The sequence below is a fragment of the Anneissia japonica genome, unplaced genomic scaffold (assembly GCF_011630105.1).
Source record: "Anneissia japonica isolate Jap-2015-1 unplaced genomic scaffold, ASM1163010v1 scaffold287714_len2871179_cov188, whole genome shotgun sequence".
NCBI lineage: Eukaryota > Metazoa > Echinodermata > Crinoidea > Comatulida > Comatulidae > Anneissia > Anneissia japonica.
The window spans coordinates 1,906,681-1,922,794 of record NW_022755542.1 but is presented as its reverse complement, the minus strand read 5'-3'; the positions used below and the strand labels follow the sequence as shown (position 1 = coordinate 1,922,794).

Here is a 16,114-nt window from a genome sequence, read left to right as displayed (position 1 = left end):
ATAGAGTAATCATAATCATAATTACGAATTTAATTACATGCATAATAACCAATGCAGATTGATAATCATTATGATATTGACGATTATGAAGATAATGATGATAAATGTGACGATCATGGTAATCATGCGCATGTTCAATATCAATGGAGTGTAGATTATGAAATTGTCTCAAAATTCTGCTTTCATCTTGATGAAGTAGTCCTACATCTTCATCCTCATTGTCATCATCGGTCGCATGCTCAGTATCAGTGGACTGCAGACCATGAAATGATCTAAAACTTTTTCTCAACACTCTGCCTTTTTGATTAACTACAGCTTCATCCTCACTGTCATCATCGTTCGTATGCTCAGTATCAGTGGACGGTAGATTATGACATGATTGAAAAAATTTGCTCAAAACTCTGTCTTTATCTTGATTAAGTACATCTTCATCCTTAATGGCATCATCTTTCGCGTGCCCAGTATGAATGAGCGGTAGATTACGAAACGTTCTCAAAAAAAGAACATCATCGTCGGAGTCCGATTTTCCCTCTATGTCATCATCGTCATCTGTGTCAAGTTCTCTGGTCCTCAAGTTTCTGCAATAATATATGGTAAATTCCTGCGGATGTTCTTCACTGAGATCCAAATCTCGATCCAATCCCTGAAGCTTTATCTATTAAATTTGAAATTTAAAAAAGTGAATAATCTGCAAATCAAACTTTATATCATGTTAACACCTATGCGTCTGTCAATATTTAATGAGAGCGAACAAAGAAACTAAACTGAATTTATAATTGATAAGTTAAATTTGAATAAACTGTAATTGTTGGCATGTATTTCTACACATCGGTACCGTTCGTCGTGCACACCAACCTGCCAGGCAGGGAACTAGATTGCGCTGCAAAACGAACACAATTATGATATTTCTGGGTAGTCCGTATCGAAGAATAAGGAAGGAGTGCGAACGGAAATGGTCAACATTATTTTTAAGGCAGTCGAGAATGTAAATTTGTGATTTTCTGTAATACAATTTCAAATTAAATTTTGAATCTTTACATTTTATCCAACAATCTATCTTTAGGCATTAACGTTGCCATAAAATGAAAGATGCGATTCATCCAGCTCTACCCTTCTGACCCCAGTTAGTTCATTTAACCACAGTCCATCGAAATCATGATTGCCAAATATACCAATTTATTGTTCCATTCCAGTGTCGTTATTGACAAAATGATTCTCAAAATCCAAATTTAAACCTTTCCGTTTATCATTTATAAGGAACAACCAACTTATAAAAAGATAAAAAATATCTTCTAATTTTCAGACTTTTCATGAACATCTTCAGTCAAATCAATGGTTTCATCAAATAATATAGAAATATATTTTTAGGCTATGAATTCGTTGCTGGGTTTGTTGACATCTTATGTTTAATTGAAAGCTTATATATCACCCAAATATACAAAGGAAATATTTATTTAAAACACCAGGGCCCAATAAATCGTATAATGTGTTACGTCTAGGCCAACAAACTATAACGTCTTGAAACTTTATAGATGGATAAAGCCACTGCTTATTGCATATACTTAAAGGCTTCCACGTCCTAAATGTCGATGTCGTTTTCGACATTTTAATTTGTATAGGCCTAATGTGAATGTCATTAATGTTTCCTGTTATGTAATGGTTGCTGCGGTGTCGCAGTGTGGAATTGATCCAAAAGTCAAATCGCGGCCTGAGTAGGCTATTTAGAAGCATCACTTGTGCTTCATCATAGGCCTACATTTACATATAGCGATGTATCATGTCCGTCTTTTTAAATAGAATTCGCAGACCTCACTATCATATTGATAATATGACTTATCGCTACTGTTTACAAGGCCGGGGTATATGCCAATAGTAAACTTAAGTGGCAACCTTTTCACAATTAAGACGCATAAAAAAGATACTCTACGTAAGTCTCATTATGAGAGTGAAGTGGAGTAGTTATTGGTCGTGAGAAAAAATTATGTTACCGTAACATGAATTGAACCCATGAATTGAGATTGGAAGCAAGCATTTTAACCACCAACAAGCAATTCAACTCCGCTCTACTATTTGGATGAAACTATTTAAACTAGGCCTATATTAGGCTTAATTAATGTTAAGATGAAACAAAATGTAATACATTCAATTGGGTTCAGATACTGAGTGCAATTTTAGTCTCGTGATTAAATAACCACACTGTAGTCTAAACATTGTATTAATTCATAATATTCAGTGCCGTCACAAGTTTGTCTATTTTTCGTGCAAAACAGCTAAAATAAGGAATAGTGAACGGAGTAATGTATAATTGATAGCGTTGTTTGAAATCAAACACCGAGCTCTGATTATCCACTAATTAGTGAGGGTGTGATCTGCAACAGTACCGTAATAAGAGTCGGCGCGAGGCTTACCTTTCCACCAAACGACATTTCCAGTTAAAGTTTGTAATGATAATAGATCCGAACTTCTTCTGTAGCTTAGATTATTGCTTGTTTATTTTCTGGTAAGCTGTATAGGCCTATAAGTTTAGTGTTAACAGGCTAAAATGCTAATAAAGTGAAGTAAATTATAACTCAATTTGTGTGGGATTTTCCATTTTCAAGATAGATACGTATTCTCTCGACGTTCATTTTTGGAGCGTGGCCAAAGGTCTACGTTCGTATCATTCGTGTTAGCCAACTCTTAGGCATAAAAACTGAGAGGCGAACACAAATAAATGGTGTCCGATTTTAACCATGAGTATGCCTATGTTAAAGTTATACTTGAATTGCTCATTTAAAAGTTTCGCATAAGTTAGGCATCATCTTCAATAAGTCACAGATCGAAAGGAAATAAAATCAGTTTTCGATTTACAGGCCTACTACAAACATATTATGTTTGTATCATTAAACGTTGTTAATTTAGTCAAAAGATAAAGTAATAACTAATAATAATAATATATATTGTGTAAATAATAATTAGTATACAAAATATGCAATAACTTCATTTTTAAATTATAATTACTTGGCAGTTTTTCTGAGCAGAGACATCACTGTATGCTACCGTACAACAAATAGTAAATATAGTCAATAGGCCCTAGATCAATAAAACTGAATTATTTTGATTTGTCACATAAATGATAACATCTAAATTGTGGATTTCACACAGAGATATGAAAATTAAAGCCATTTATTATTTACGTCCTAATGTATAACCCCCTCGTCAAGAGGGGAAGAAATTTATAATCTATATGGCTACAGTAACGCATGGTTGGTAACGCATAACATACTTTGACAATATGTTACAACAACTACAGTTGTTCGTTCACAAAATCAATACATTTACGAAGAGGATGGTAACGAAAAAATGAAGGTGGTATACGAACTTATTTTTTTAAAATTTATTCACTTCATATTATTATTCTACATCCAAAGTTACCATAAATAATAATTTTCACCATAAATATAATTGCATATAGATACATGGCATGCATTCTTCATCATCATTCATCATAATCATATCATATATAATAATATTATCATACAGTTTATATCATTGTATTCAATAAATAAAATTGATAAACATTATAACAATAGCTGAAATATATGAAATAATGTAAAAATTAAAAGTTTTTTCTGTCTAACTTATATTTTTCTTGATTTACAGTACTGTACTGTATTATATTTTATTATAGATTTCAATTTACATTTAATTAATAATAATTCACAATAAATTATTGCATATAAATAATAAATATCGTATATTCATCTTCAAAATAATAATATCAATATCACCATACCATTTATATCACTTATTCCAATCAAATGTTAAAACATATATTTGAATAAAATATGCAAACATATGTACGTAGTATGACTCTGAGTATCTAAAAAATGTACAAATTGATAAGAAGGCTATCCGAGAATTTGTATTATACATTTGAAGTCAAAATAATTACAAAAAAAAGACATTTTTGACTCGAGTTTTATCTCAAGCTAGCTTTAGGTGATTGAAGAGTATATAAATAATAAAAACCATCCAATTATGATGATAGAAAAATATGAGAAATAATTAATAATAATTAATTGCATGTAGGCCTAAATAATTATTAAAACATAATAATAAGAATAATAATATTATTATTAAAAATAATATTGAAATCATTTCTTATGGTTTGTCTACAGCAATAATAAAAATAAATATTGCCATACCATATCTATTTCATTATCATTTAAACGCGTAGATTACCAAATTTTCTCATCAATTCATCCTCACTGTCAGAATCGTCTGTGTCATCATCGTCAGTGGTCCTGAGATTTCTGCAGTAAAAGCCAAGTTCTTTACACTTTTCACACAGACTCTGTGGATGTTGCTTACTGAGATCCGTTGGCCCATTTGCGCCCTTCTTCAATGGAGTCTGAGATAAAAAAAAAGAAAAAAAGTACACACTGAAAAAACTGCAATTCCAGAAAGCTTTGAGCAAAGCAAGACGAATAAGATAAATGTTGCTCATGCCAATTTCATTTTTTAAAACTATAAATGCAGCTGACGGGGCACGGAGAAAATAGGTTATAGGCCTATGAGGTTTTTTTTTTTTTTTTAATTTTAATTTGTTTCTTTAGCTCAGCAAAATTTAATTGATACGCCTAAATGCATATTTTTTTTTAGGAACGTAGCCTATTCCCCACCCCACGGTGCATGTCTACCTGTTTGTAGGGGTAAACGTTACGTCCGCATTTTTGACACTCCTGACCCATGTTTGCCCAACTGTTAGCACTGGACCAGTGGCGCCTACATATTGTACAGTAAAACTCTCCAAATCGCCTGGCCTTGCCTTGGTACTTTGTAAGTCCTTGCTTCTTTGTAAGTCCTTGCTTCTATCAAGATAAAAAACAAAAACGCTTTACCGATTTTCATTGTGAAAGTATTTAAAATAGAGTTATTTCACATTATCAATTTTGTTTATTGTGACATGCATATAGTGTAGACAAATAGCCAAAATTTAGATAGCCCTAGTACATATCAACTCCCTCCAATTCAGACCACATTTTGGACAGGATATTTAGTGGTCCTTAACATTTTTGGTGTCCACAAGAAAATCCATTTCAAAGACCTGCGTCACATGAGTTTTGTCCCATTCCTTCCCCAGTTCAAATTCGCGCTCCCCAAACCCCAACATTTTATATTCAATAGGCCATTTTCCGAGGTGGTGTCGAATTCATTGGGAAAATCATGGGAACTGTACAAAGCACGAGCTCCTNNGGGGGCTAGTGGAGCGAATCGAGTCTCACTTGGCTGGGGCCAGGGGCCGCCCAGGCCCCCGGTTATTTGAATACTTATTTGATAGACATCGAGTTACTATAATATGACTTCATGTAGGCTATACTTTCTAATGTTGAAATCAGCTTCCAAGACCAAAACATTTTGAATAAAACAAGAAACAAAGAGTATGCAATGTAACCATCTAATTTATTTTAAAATCATCATTCTTGAAAGTGAAATTCTATATTTTGGAAATGTTGCATGAAATCTGTCAACCACGCTGTCATTGTCATGGTCGAGGTTGTTTCACCTATCACGATGTATTCCAATCATTATTATTATTATTATTGTTATTGTTATTCTTGCTGTTGTTGTTGTTGTGATGAAAAGTTAACACAAACAATATGGTGGCTAAAATATTTTTTTTTATTTGTTTGTTTCCCGACAAAATTTATCGTCTTCCCCGACAGGGGGGGGGGAGGGGGATGTAGCCCCGCAACCCCCTCTGGCGCCACCACTGTTTCAAACTAATAAGTTTAATAAAAGCATAAATGGTCGATTTAAAAATTATAATTAACATTATACCGGACTCTATGATACCTATATATTTTTCCAGAGCCATGTATTTTTCATCATGTTGGCGCCCTCAATTAAGTACCCACGGTGGTACCTAGTTTTAATAGTCCGTCCCAATTAAATATATTTTATTACTATTATATTATAAAAGTATTGTGCATAATACTATTGAAATAAAATAATAATTATACAATTAATAAAAAGTTTTCGTATATGTCCTTAAAATCGTGAAAATCACAAAAATCGTCTTGTTATTTTATGGTAACTTAGGTGAGCACAAGGAAGAGGCTATTTATGGTCGACGCGGGGTACGCAACCCGAGGCCGTGTCTTCTACGCGGTCTGAAGGCCCTTGAGAGCTGTGTGGTGGTGTGGTGTTATGTTAGGCCTAGCCTGCTGACTGCAATGACATAAAATGGCAAAGGTTAAAATCAGTGGGAGTATCTGGGGTACATTATTTTTTGATCATGCCAATAGTCTTGGAGATCAGGTAAAGTTCGTAATATCATAATCTAAGTAACTTATTATGCTAGCTTAGGCCTAGCCCTAGAAGCTAGCAGCCGGCTAGGCCTAGGCTAGCCCTACCTAGGGCCTAGCTAGGCTAGGCAGTCCTAGGACCTAGGCTAGGCCTAGAGTAGTAGTAGCCTAGGCTAGGCCGTAGCCTAGGAGCCTAGGTAGGTCTAGCTTAGGCTAGCCTCTAGCCGCTGCTCTAGGAAGAGTCTACTAGAGTCTAGACTATTATACATTCATGATGTGTTTATTTTTCCTATAGGCAAGAATTTCATACATATCATATAGGGCCTAGGCCTAGGCCGCCCTCCTCTCATACTGTAAAGTATTAAGGCTAAAAATTAAGCCTAGAAATCCTCCTTTTTGGAAAGTAAAGGCCGATTCTGCTCAGATTTTGCCAAAAATTAAGCTTTGACCTAATCTTAATTTAATATAATGATCAATATATTATGTAGTAAAGCAAGTCGAGCGGCCGAGCGGTAAGGCAGGGCGCCGCCAGCTATCAGCCTTAACATCGGCGTTGGTTCCAGCCGCTCCTCGCCCATGTTTCAGTTTTTAGAACCAAGTCTTCTCGGATAAGTTTTAAAATGGAGGTCCAGTGTATACATCTGGCTTGTGTGCACTTTAAAGAACCCATTGCATCTTTCGGAAGAGTAGGGGGTTACCCCGATGTTGTGGTTCATTTCAGCCCCTGTCGTTGTGGAATGATGTGAACATATATCTACCAAGAAGCGCCTCTTTACAGCTGCTAGGTAGTCACGGACCACGCCCATACGCAATTCAGCACAATGACGCTGCAAGTTATGGGTCATTCTCCTACCTTTACCTTTAGTAGTTACGATTCTGTACAACTATTTTCCTAGCAATTTTCTGCACAAATTTGAACTAGTTTTTGAGTTATCATCCGTGCAGTTAAAATACTTTGCAGTAATGCCTCCTAGGCTTTGAGTGCATGCATGTATATAGACTAGCCAGGGATTTAGGAATACAGTAGACCCCCACCTTGGTAGTACTGTCTCGCTGTAATTCTTGGCTAACAGACCTAATTCCTGAATCCTGACAAATACTCTGTTACTCCTTCAATTTCTATCTATAACTGTCTCTTCTTGAATGAGAAATACAATGTGACAGTTTTTACATTTTCATGTGATTAATGTAGACTTCATTGAGGAAGTACTTTTTCACATTCAAATCTAAGTTACATATTATGTCTGTTCATAACAGGAGGGCTTCCTGATTGGTGGAATAACACGACATAGGACAACAGACATCAGTGATTCTCAGATATCTTCTAGCAAGGAAGAGCTATGTATAAGTAAGTCATGAGGATCATGCAAAGTATCGGATAAACTTGCCTAAGTCGACTTTGCTTAAGTCGATCTTATTTTACATGCCAAATTGTTGTGTTTTACATTAATTAACCATCTGTAAGCTGAATTTTATCTAAGTCAAACAATTTTTCAATGCCATTTTGGATTTGACTTAGGCAAGTTCAACTGTACTTTTAAATACATTTTTAAGTGTTTTTGTAGTTAAAAATGATCTTTGTAATGACATCATCATCACGAATTGTGTTCGTAAAATAGAGAGCTCGTAATTGGGAGCAAACCCACTTGATGAAAGAGATCAACAAAAATCAGAATCACTTACATTGCTTACTAACTTTGTTAAATCAAGAATGTTTTTTCTTTTTTTTGTAAATGGCTTATGTGGCCTTAATTTTGTTTTTTTAAGGTACTGTGAACAAAAATTTAAGATTTTTACAGAGTATTCTTTTTTCCATTGTAAAATGAAACTATATTTTAATAGCTTTAAATCTTGTTTCTATCCTAGTATATGAACATTTTCCAAACATATTTTAGCCACCCATGATATTGTTTCATGAGTGTAAATTTTTTTTCTTTTAGTTTTGATACAAAAAAATTATTGTGATGAATAATATTCTGATCAATAGTTTATTTTACTTTAATCAGAATCATTATTTACATTTATTCAAATACCTTTTACATGAATATCATCTTGCTTCATGTTTTAGATATCCAGTCCTTTTATCCATGTGAGCAAACAGCCAGGTATGCAAGAAAGTGATATTTACAATAATTCCTTTTAATTTGCTAAACCAGCATACTGTTGCTAATATGTTAAATTAGCATAATAATGTTAAATTAGCATAATAATGTTAAATTAGCATAATAATTTTTCAGTATTGTGTACTTTAGTACAGAGAGGCCATTATACTTAAAGACTCATAACTTTGGTAGTAGAGAAGCCGTTATACTTTTACTCATAACCTTGGTAGTAGTAAGTCGATTCCAGTAAATGACTATGAATATATGAATATGAATATGAATATATGAATATGAATATATGAATATGAATATATGAATATGAATATATGAATATATGAATATATTTGAGTATGAATATATTAACAAGTCAATTTTCTTGATTTGGTCATTGATGGTGGTCTTGGCATTAACATACCCCATTTAGGTTGCTATGGTCTATTGCTGTTTTTCTTAGATTTGATTTAAAATGTTTGTCTTTTTTCCATAGTTTTTATGACAACAAGGGACACGTGGATGTAGTAGAATTACTCTCTGTACTTAAAGATAACTTCAAGGTAAGGTAGCGATGTTGTAGGATACTGTTAAGCAACTTTTTTTTTGTTTGTCTGAGTGCACTAGTGATTGAAAGGTAGTGGTGGTAAGGTATTGTTACTGTAATTTAGTGGTGCAATATGTGGATTCTTAAATGTTTTGGCCGAGGACTCAAACAAACGTCAAGGCATTTTCCCGCAACACACTTCTAGGGATGTTAACAAACTTGTACTCAAAATGGGTTAACTGGTAAACAATATTAAAGTAATGCACTAGTGATTGAAATGTAGTGGTGGTAAGGTATTGTTCTGTAATTTAGTGGTGCAATATGTGGATTATTAAACGTTTTGGCCGACGACTCAAACAAACGTCAAGGCATTTTCCCGCAACACACTTCTAGGGATGTTAAAAAGCTTGTACTAAAAATAGGTTTTCTGGTAAACAATATTAAAGTAAAGTTTTAAATTTCAAGAATGCACACTCTTTAATACATAAAAAAATTACCCGGATGTAATATTCAATTTAAAAAAAAATCTTAATGAATCTTGTGACCCTGTAATTTACTGGGGGTTGGGACCCATAGTTTGTGTTTGAGGAAATATAATGGAAATTTTGTTTAATCCTTAAAAATGATTAGATAATGTCTTCAAGACTGTCTAGCAAATTTTTTTTACTCCTATTGATTTGCAGAAAGTTGTTGGTTGGTACAAATTTCGACGCAACACTCAACCACAGATTTCGCTGCGAGAGAGGGCAGTTCATCGAAGCCTAGTCAAGGCATTACACAATGTGTCTATGAATACATTTGTAATAGGAATGTTTACAGCACAACAGACTTGGAATCAATCAACACACACATTTGGGTATCAGTTATCATATTTAAATAACAAGTAAGTGTAAAGGTTGCACACTCTGAAAGTTACCACAGTAGTAGTAAAATGAATTGTAATAATTATAGAATTATATAATTATATTAATAAGAATTATATTAATACTGTAGATTAGTAAATTCTCATTGCGAACTAGATTTTTATATAAATTTATCTTTTAATATGTTGTCATGTTTTCAACAAAACCTTGTGTGAGTGCTAATCTGTAAATAAAATATTATAGAGTAAATCATTAAAAGTAATAAATATAAAAAAAAAAACAATGGCAATCGTCCTTACAAGAAAAAAAATCCATATATTATTAGTATTATATTATTAATATTTTTTTAACATTGTACTTTCAGAAAGCCATAGATAATAATTTGTTTAAAATTATATGAAATAACTAATACATTTAAACTTCTTAAAATATCTTCACAATTTCCATTGTAGAAAATTTGTGCCTTTACCAGTTGAGGTCACTAACCTTGGTGACACATCACAATCGGAATACAAGAGAATGAACAGTCAAGACAGGCCCTCTACACTCGCTGTGTACGATTCAATACTTGGAAAATACACGTAAGGAAATATACTTTAAAAAATGAGTGATACAGTAGCAAGTTTTTTTTATAGCTTTGCTGAACTTTTTTCAGAATGTATCCACAATTAGACTGACCATGCATTCGTTGAATCTTCTTTTTGAAAACCGACTGTACATTAAAATCCAAGGGTGCACAGCTGTGCTCAATGTTTTGAGGAAAGAAAGATGAGGGGGGTCTGAAAAAAACATTTGTTTTGACCATGATGACGTTATCGAAATATAAAAAGAAGTCACATATATGAAAGAGAATTGTCTTAGCTACAACTTACTCTAAGTTGGGAGACGATCGATCAAGGATAAGCAATTTGACCAGGGAAGCGTAACCATTCGTAAAGAAATAGTTCGGAAATTAAGATTTTTTTTGTTAGTTTGAGTATAAAAAGAATTAATAAATGTATAAATGCTTTTAAAAAAAATTTATTTTATTTATTACTACACAAGTAGCGATAAATCGCCACTTACAGGATGGTTAAAATATAACAATATAAAAATATATATACACACATTTTTGTGATTAGTTTGAGTCTAAAAAGAATTAATAAATGTATAAATACATTTTGTAAAAATTTATTTTATTTATTACCACATAAATAGCAATAAATCGCCACTTACAGGAGGGTTAAAATATAACAATATAAAAATATATGTAGAATTGAAAACAATGTGGAATGTATATACTGATACATTGTTGTATGGACATGTTACGTAAAATAAGATAAATAATGCGGAATATAGTTTTAATGTAGTTTTAGTACATTAGATGTTTTTTTCTGTTTTCAGGAGTGTTTTTGCAGATGCTAAAGGCAAGTCCATAGGTTTGCAACACATACAGGAGATGAGTACAGCCATGCAAACAGAACTACAGGTAAATGCATCCTAAATAACCTATAGAGGGCAGTTTAATGTATTTTGTGTTTTCCAGAATATTTTGTTGCAAAATATTTGGCTTTTATCTTTTTAAGTCATTGCACAAATGCGTCTTCTTTGCTTTAAAATTGCTAGCCTACTATAATACTTGGTTGTAGGCTGTCAAATACTGGATACATTTGCCTTAAACGACTTGCTTGCCTGCTTGAGTTTCCCAAAGATTATATTTAAGTTAGTCCTTATGATGCAAGATGCAAAACGTATATATACTTTACTGGTAGCCATAAAAGATTTACACTATTTTACCAGGTAGCCTTTGAATTTCTAGGTGTGGATAAATAAAGTTCCTTGCAGAACACAAACAAGCAGAGTTAGACCTGAAATCTTGATCTTACAATGTTAGCCATTACAAATAGGCTTCTGCAGGAAAAGTTTCAAATAAGTTGAGGGCTGATTTTATGTTTTATACATGCTTATACCTCTATAAAATTAGCTTTCAGTTGTAGTTCAACGCATTTGTGAAAACAGTTGTCACCATTCCTGTTTAGTTAGTGTAGGCGAAATTTCCAAAGAATCTAGATTAATAACAAAGAAGAGTAGACACAAAATCATAAATTTGTGAGTGAACAAACTAAATACTCTAATGTCTTGTAAATTGCAATTTATTTCGTTACATTTGTTTACTGAGTATCAGTGAAACACTAGCAATATTATATTAACACATTCAATTTTTATATTCAACTATTATTTAACTTGTAGAAAATCAGTCAAAATCTTTTAAAGAGTGAGAGGGATGTTAGCAAGCTTCAATCAGAGGTTGATGAACTCCGCAAAAAAGCAGCAGAAAAAATACCAAAGAGACCAACAGAAATCATCAATCATGACCAAAAACCTGTAAACAATACAGCGAATAAACAAACAGCTGAGATAATTCCAGAAACAATCCATAGGAATGTAGTCAACCATCTATCACCAATAAGCCCTACTGGTATGTTCACAATATTTATGGTTCTTAGTGCCAGAATTTGTTAAAATTGTTATAGTTGATAAAATAATGTGTTTAAATTGCATTGAATACTTCCCAAAGGCATATTTAAGGGTGATCGTAAGGGTGCAATCCCTACAAAATGTTTGTGACCCACTAGAAATTTTCTGAGAAAAACAAAATAAGGCAAATAAAATTCATCTCTGATCTCCAATAATGATAGTGTTTGTTATAATGATTGTGGATAATAAATTATTTTAAGAGGAAAAAGATAAGAAAGATGATGATATGGATAATAATAACAGGACTGCTTTCTTTCGTTCCCTCCTTCAATTCAGTTGATTTCAGCTGCAGAAAAAAAAATTAATGCAATGACTTATTGTTGACTTATATTGTTTTTCAGGGAATTTCAGTTTAGATGAACTTAAATCTGGTAATAGGCAAAGGTCAAGGGAAATATCAATGGATGAAGCAATTTCAGAAGAGATGGAAGTTAAAGATGAAAAAGGAGATAATGAGGATCCATTTGCCGGTCTGCTATCTGAAATGAAAAATGCTTTGCAAACCTCACCAGGATATATGAAAGGAAGGCAGAGATTACGCACAGGCAGCTTCGAAACGAACAGAATGAATGAAGGACTGAAAGGAGGAATCTCGAACGATCTGAATTCGGTTAGATTGCGTGCTTTCAGCGATCCACCGCAGCGTGATACCACGCAAAAACCAAAGTCACCGTCTGTAAGGAAGCAAGTTGACGAGGATGTTCTGATGGAAGATGAAAGTTTGTTAAGGTCACCAACAACGCAAGACAGTGATGCAAAGAGCTTGTCAAGCGACCAATATGATGCTTATTGTGAATCGGCTTCTCCCACCTTTTAATAATGTAACAGACCTCTGTTCTCACAATCACGTTTTATGTGATGAAAATATGTGAATTTTCCCTCTCCTCACCCCATCACTCCCTCTTAAAAATTATAAATGAAGTCTCAGTACGAAGCTTATGCTATGACTGCACTCTCAAGTTTTATGTGACAAATATGCCCATATATGGGCAACATGATGTCACATCATGCCCATATATGGACAAAATATCATATTACACCTATATATTGGTAAATCATGGTATTTAATGTACCCGTCGTATGATGGTCCTGGTGCACATTCGGCTGCCGCAGTGTCACCAGGGGCCCGGCCGAAATTTCCTATATTTGGAATTAGTGAGAAAAAGAAAATTTTATCATTTTTTTTGTATAAAACTGTGTGGTTAGAGATTTAAGAAGTGGAGATGTGTTTTAGTCGTGAAAAAAAATAATGTGCTGTCATAGGGCTTGATTATGGGATTGGAATGAAAGCATCAAACCTCCTAAATACACATCACAAATATAGTATGCAAATCAAAGGTATTTATCATATGCAACTTGAGAGTGTGGACAAGGACTAAGGCCCCAGTATACTGTATTTTTGGATACCAATCATTCAATGTTTCCACCTAGTAGGGAGTGATTTGTTTGAACCACCGACCAGGGCAGTAATGTGAGGCAAATCTAGGCCTTGTTAGCATGATGTGCTATACAACAGAGATATTTTAATTCATTATCAATAATGTATAAATGAGTACCTTGTAGGATTGTGTCATTGACCAGTGGTGTTATTAATGTTGCAAGAATTTTGACACTGTTTACATGTTGTAGACGCTGCTATATGAAGCCATATTAATGATATCTACAAACAAATATTGTTAATGTGTACTGTACTATGTGCTATCTGACTACAAAGTGCTTTGTTTTCATAGAGAAATGTGTCTCAATTATTTGTTTTTCATTTGCTATGACAAGTTTGTATATAGGATCTGAGGGAAAATCAACTGATACAGGGCACATGTAGTAATACTTTGAGGTGCGACCTGTTTAGCGAGATATCCATTTCATATAGATTCATTCACTATGGAGACACCTGTGGGAGTGGAAACCTTTTTAAAGGGGACACCCGTATGTGAGAACATTTGTCTGATGGGACACATATGAGGCGAGACCTGTGTGAAAGGACAAACCTATCTAATGGAGCACATGTATGACTGGACACATGTGATGTGATAATACTCTTCTCTGATATGATACATGTTTGGGGTGACACCTGTTTAAGAACATGCATGTATGAGGGGACACTTGTTTGGGAGGATGCATGTATGATGGGATATGTGTGATGTGAGAATATTCTTGTCTGAGATAATGCGTGTTTGAGGGGACACCTGCTTGGGAGAATGCATGTCTGTGGGGACACCTGCTTGGGAGGATGCATGTATAATGGGACATATGTGATTTGAGAATACTCTTGTCTGATATGATACATATTTGAGGGGACACCTTTTTGGGAGAATGCATGCCTGAGGGGACACCTGCTTAGAATGATGCATGCATGATGGGACACCATGAGAAACCAAAGTGTACTTGTCATGATTTCTTATTGAAAATTTATCCACTGTTAAATATTTGCAAACTTGCTGCAGTTGTAATAACTCTGTAAAAAATGTAGTATCTGTTGACATTTTAGCTAGAGGAGAAATTTAAGTTTTTTGGTATCTTTTCCTTTGGTGCTTTTCATTCTTATATTTCTCATTAATAATGATGGTATAATAGAAAAATATGTAAATGTGAACAACTGGATTTTAAAGCTTTGTCTGCACTATCAAATTTCATCAAAAAAGCATCACATAAAATGTGATGGAAAATAAGATTTGAACACTTTTTTTTATACAATTTGATAATATGTGTGATATGACATCATCGTATCTATATATGGGCACATGGTACCCATACAGTATATGGGCACATCACATTTTTTTGTCAGATAAAGTTTGATTTTGTAGACAAAGCTTAAGAATGATGTATGTGTACAGAAGGTTTCGATGGTTAATTATAAATGTTAATAATTGTGGGAATTTGGGCATTCAAACATCAGTTAATTTTATAAATGAGGAATCGCCTCAGTAACACATTTTGTTTAGTAATCTTTTTAATGTAATATTTATTTTAATAAATAATAATGTATACTTTGCTACTTTATGAAAAATTGAATTGTTTTAAATCTGTTTTTTATGATATAGGTTAAATTAAACCTGGGTTCCATAAAATTGCTACACTGTTACTACAGGGTTTTAACTGAAATCGTGGTACTGCATGCTGTCCTGAATTCAAACTGTCAGTGATAGCGTGTAGGGATTTTTTGTAAACCAGCCTTTCAATGAGTGCTAATACACCGAAGTTAACTCTACATGTGTCTTATAGAATGCATTTACAATCAATCTGAATATTCGGAAGTACAATTGGCTGCCTATATTAACACATTCTTTGCGTGGTGTGTATTTACAACATACGATGCCTGAAGTCTGCTTGCTTTAAGATCTTATTACAGTACAGTACCATTATATATATAGGCCCTTTATAACTGTATTTTATGCAAGCAATGTTATAAGGAATGCTAAAACTGCATGTGAAATTATCTGCAATTATGTTATGATGAAGTACTGTATTTAGTTATTTTCGAGGATATGGATTTATATACATATCAATGTTACTGTATATTAATCTTGGTTTGAGAGATATATTTATATAATTTCTGGTACTGTATTTTCATCTTTTTCAACGATATGATACAAAATTAAAAAAAGTAAAAAATATATACTGTGTTGATCTACAGGTTCATTTGATTAGCAAAAAAAGTAAATTAACTGGGGAGCTTGAACCCTGTTGAACAATCCACCCCCCCCCCCCTTTTCCTTTTGGACCAAAGAACATGCATTTTATACACACACATTAAACTGTCTTGCGGTAATGCTATAAATATATGCACTGTAAATAAATTTTGAA

At 33.5% G+C, this 16,114-nt stretch overlaps 2 protein-coding genes across 2 annotated transcripts; one reads left to right on the top strand and one right to left on the bottom strand.

The window, feature by feature from the left end:
* Window positions 1-3,689: 3,689 nt before the first annotated feature.
* LOC117123700 (zinc finger CCHC domain-containing protein 24-like) lies at window positions 3,690-4,852 on the bottom strand. The gene is made up of 2 exons (XM_033269721.1): window positions 4,683-4,852; window positions 3,690-4,393 (listed from the first exon to the last, which is right to left on the bottom strand). The coding sequence occupies exons 1-2, from the start codon at window positions 4,731-4,733 to the stop codon at window positions 4,208-4,210; spliced, it is 237 nt and encodes a 78-aa protein (XP_033125612.1). The 5' UTR covers window positions 4,734-4,852; the 3' UTR covers window positions 3,690-4,207.
* A 1,247-nt stretch (window positions 4,853-6,099) lies between these two features.
* LOC117123588 (BRISC complex subunit Abraxas 2-like) lies at window positions 6,100-15,930 on the top strand. Its single transcript, XM_033269579.1, has 9 exons — window positions 6,100-6,303; window positions 7,548-7,638; window positions 8,359-8,395; window positions 8,880-8,946; window positions 9,614-9,813; window positions 10,246-10,374; window positions 11,177-11,261; window positions 12,023-12,251; window positions 12,652-15,930. The coding sequence occupies exons 1-9, from the start codon at window positions 6,229-6,231 to the stop codon at window positions 13,125-13,127; spliced, it is 1,389 nt and encodes a 462-aa protein (XP_033125470.1). The 5' UTR covers window positions 6,100-6,228; the 3' UTR covers window positions 13,128-15,930.
* The last annotated feature ends 184 nt before the right edge of the window (window positions 15,931-16,114 follow it).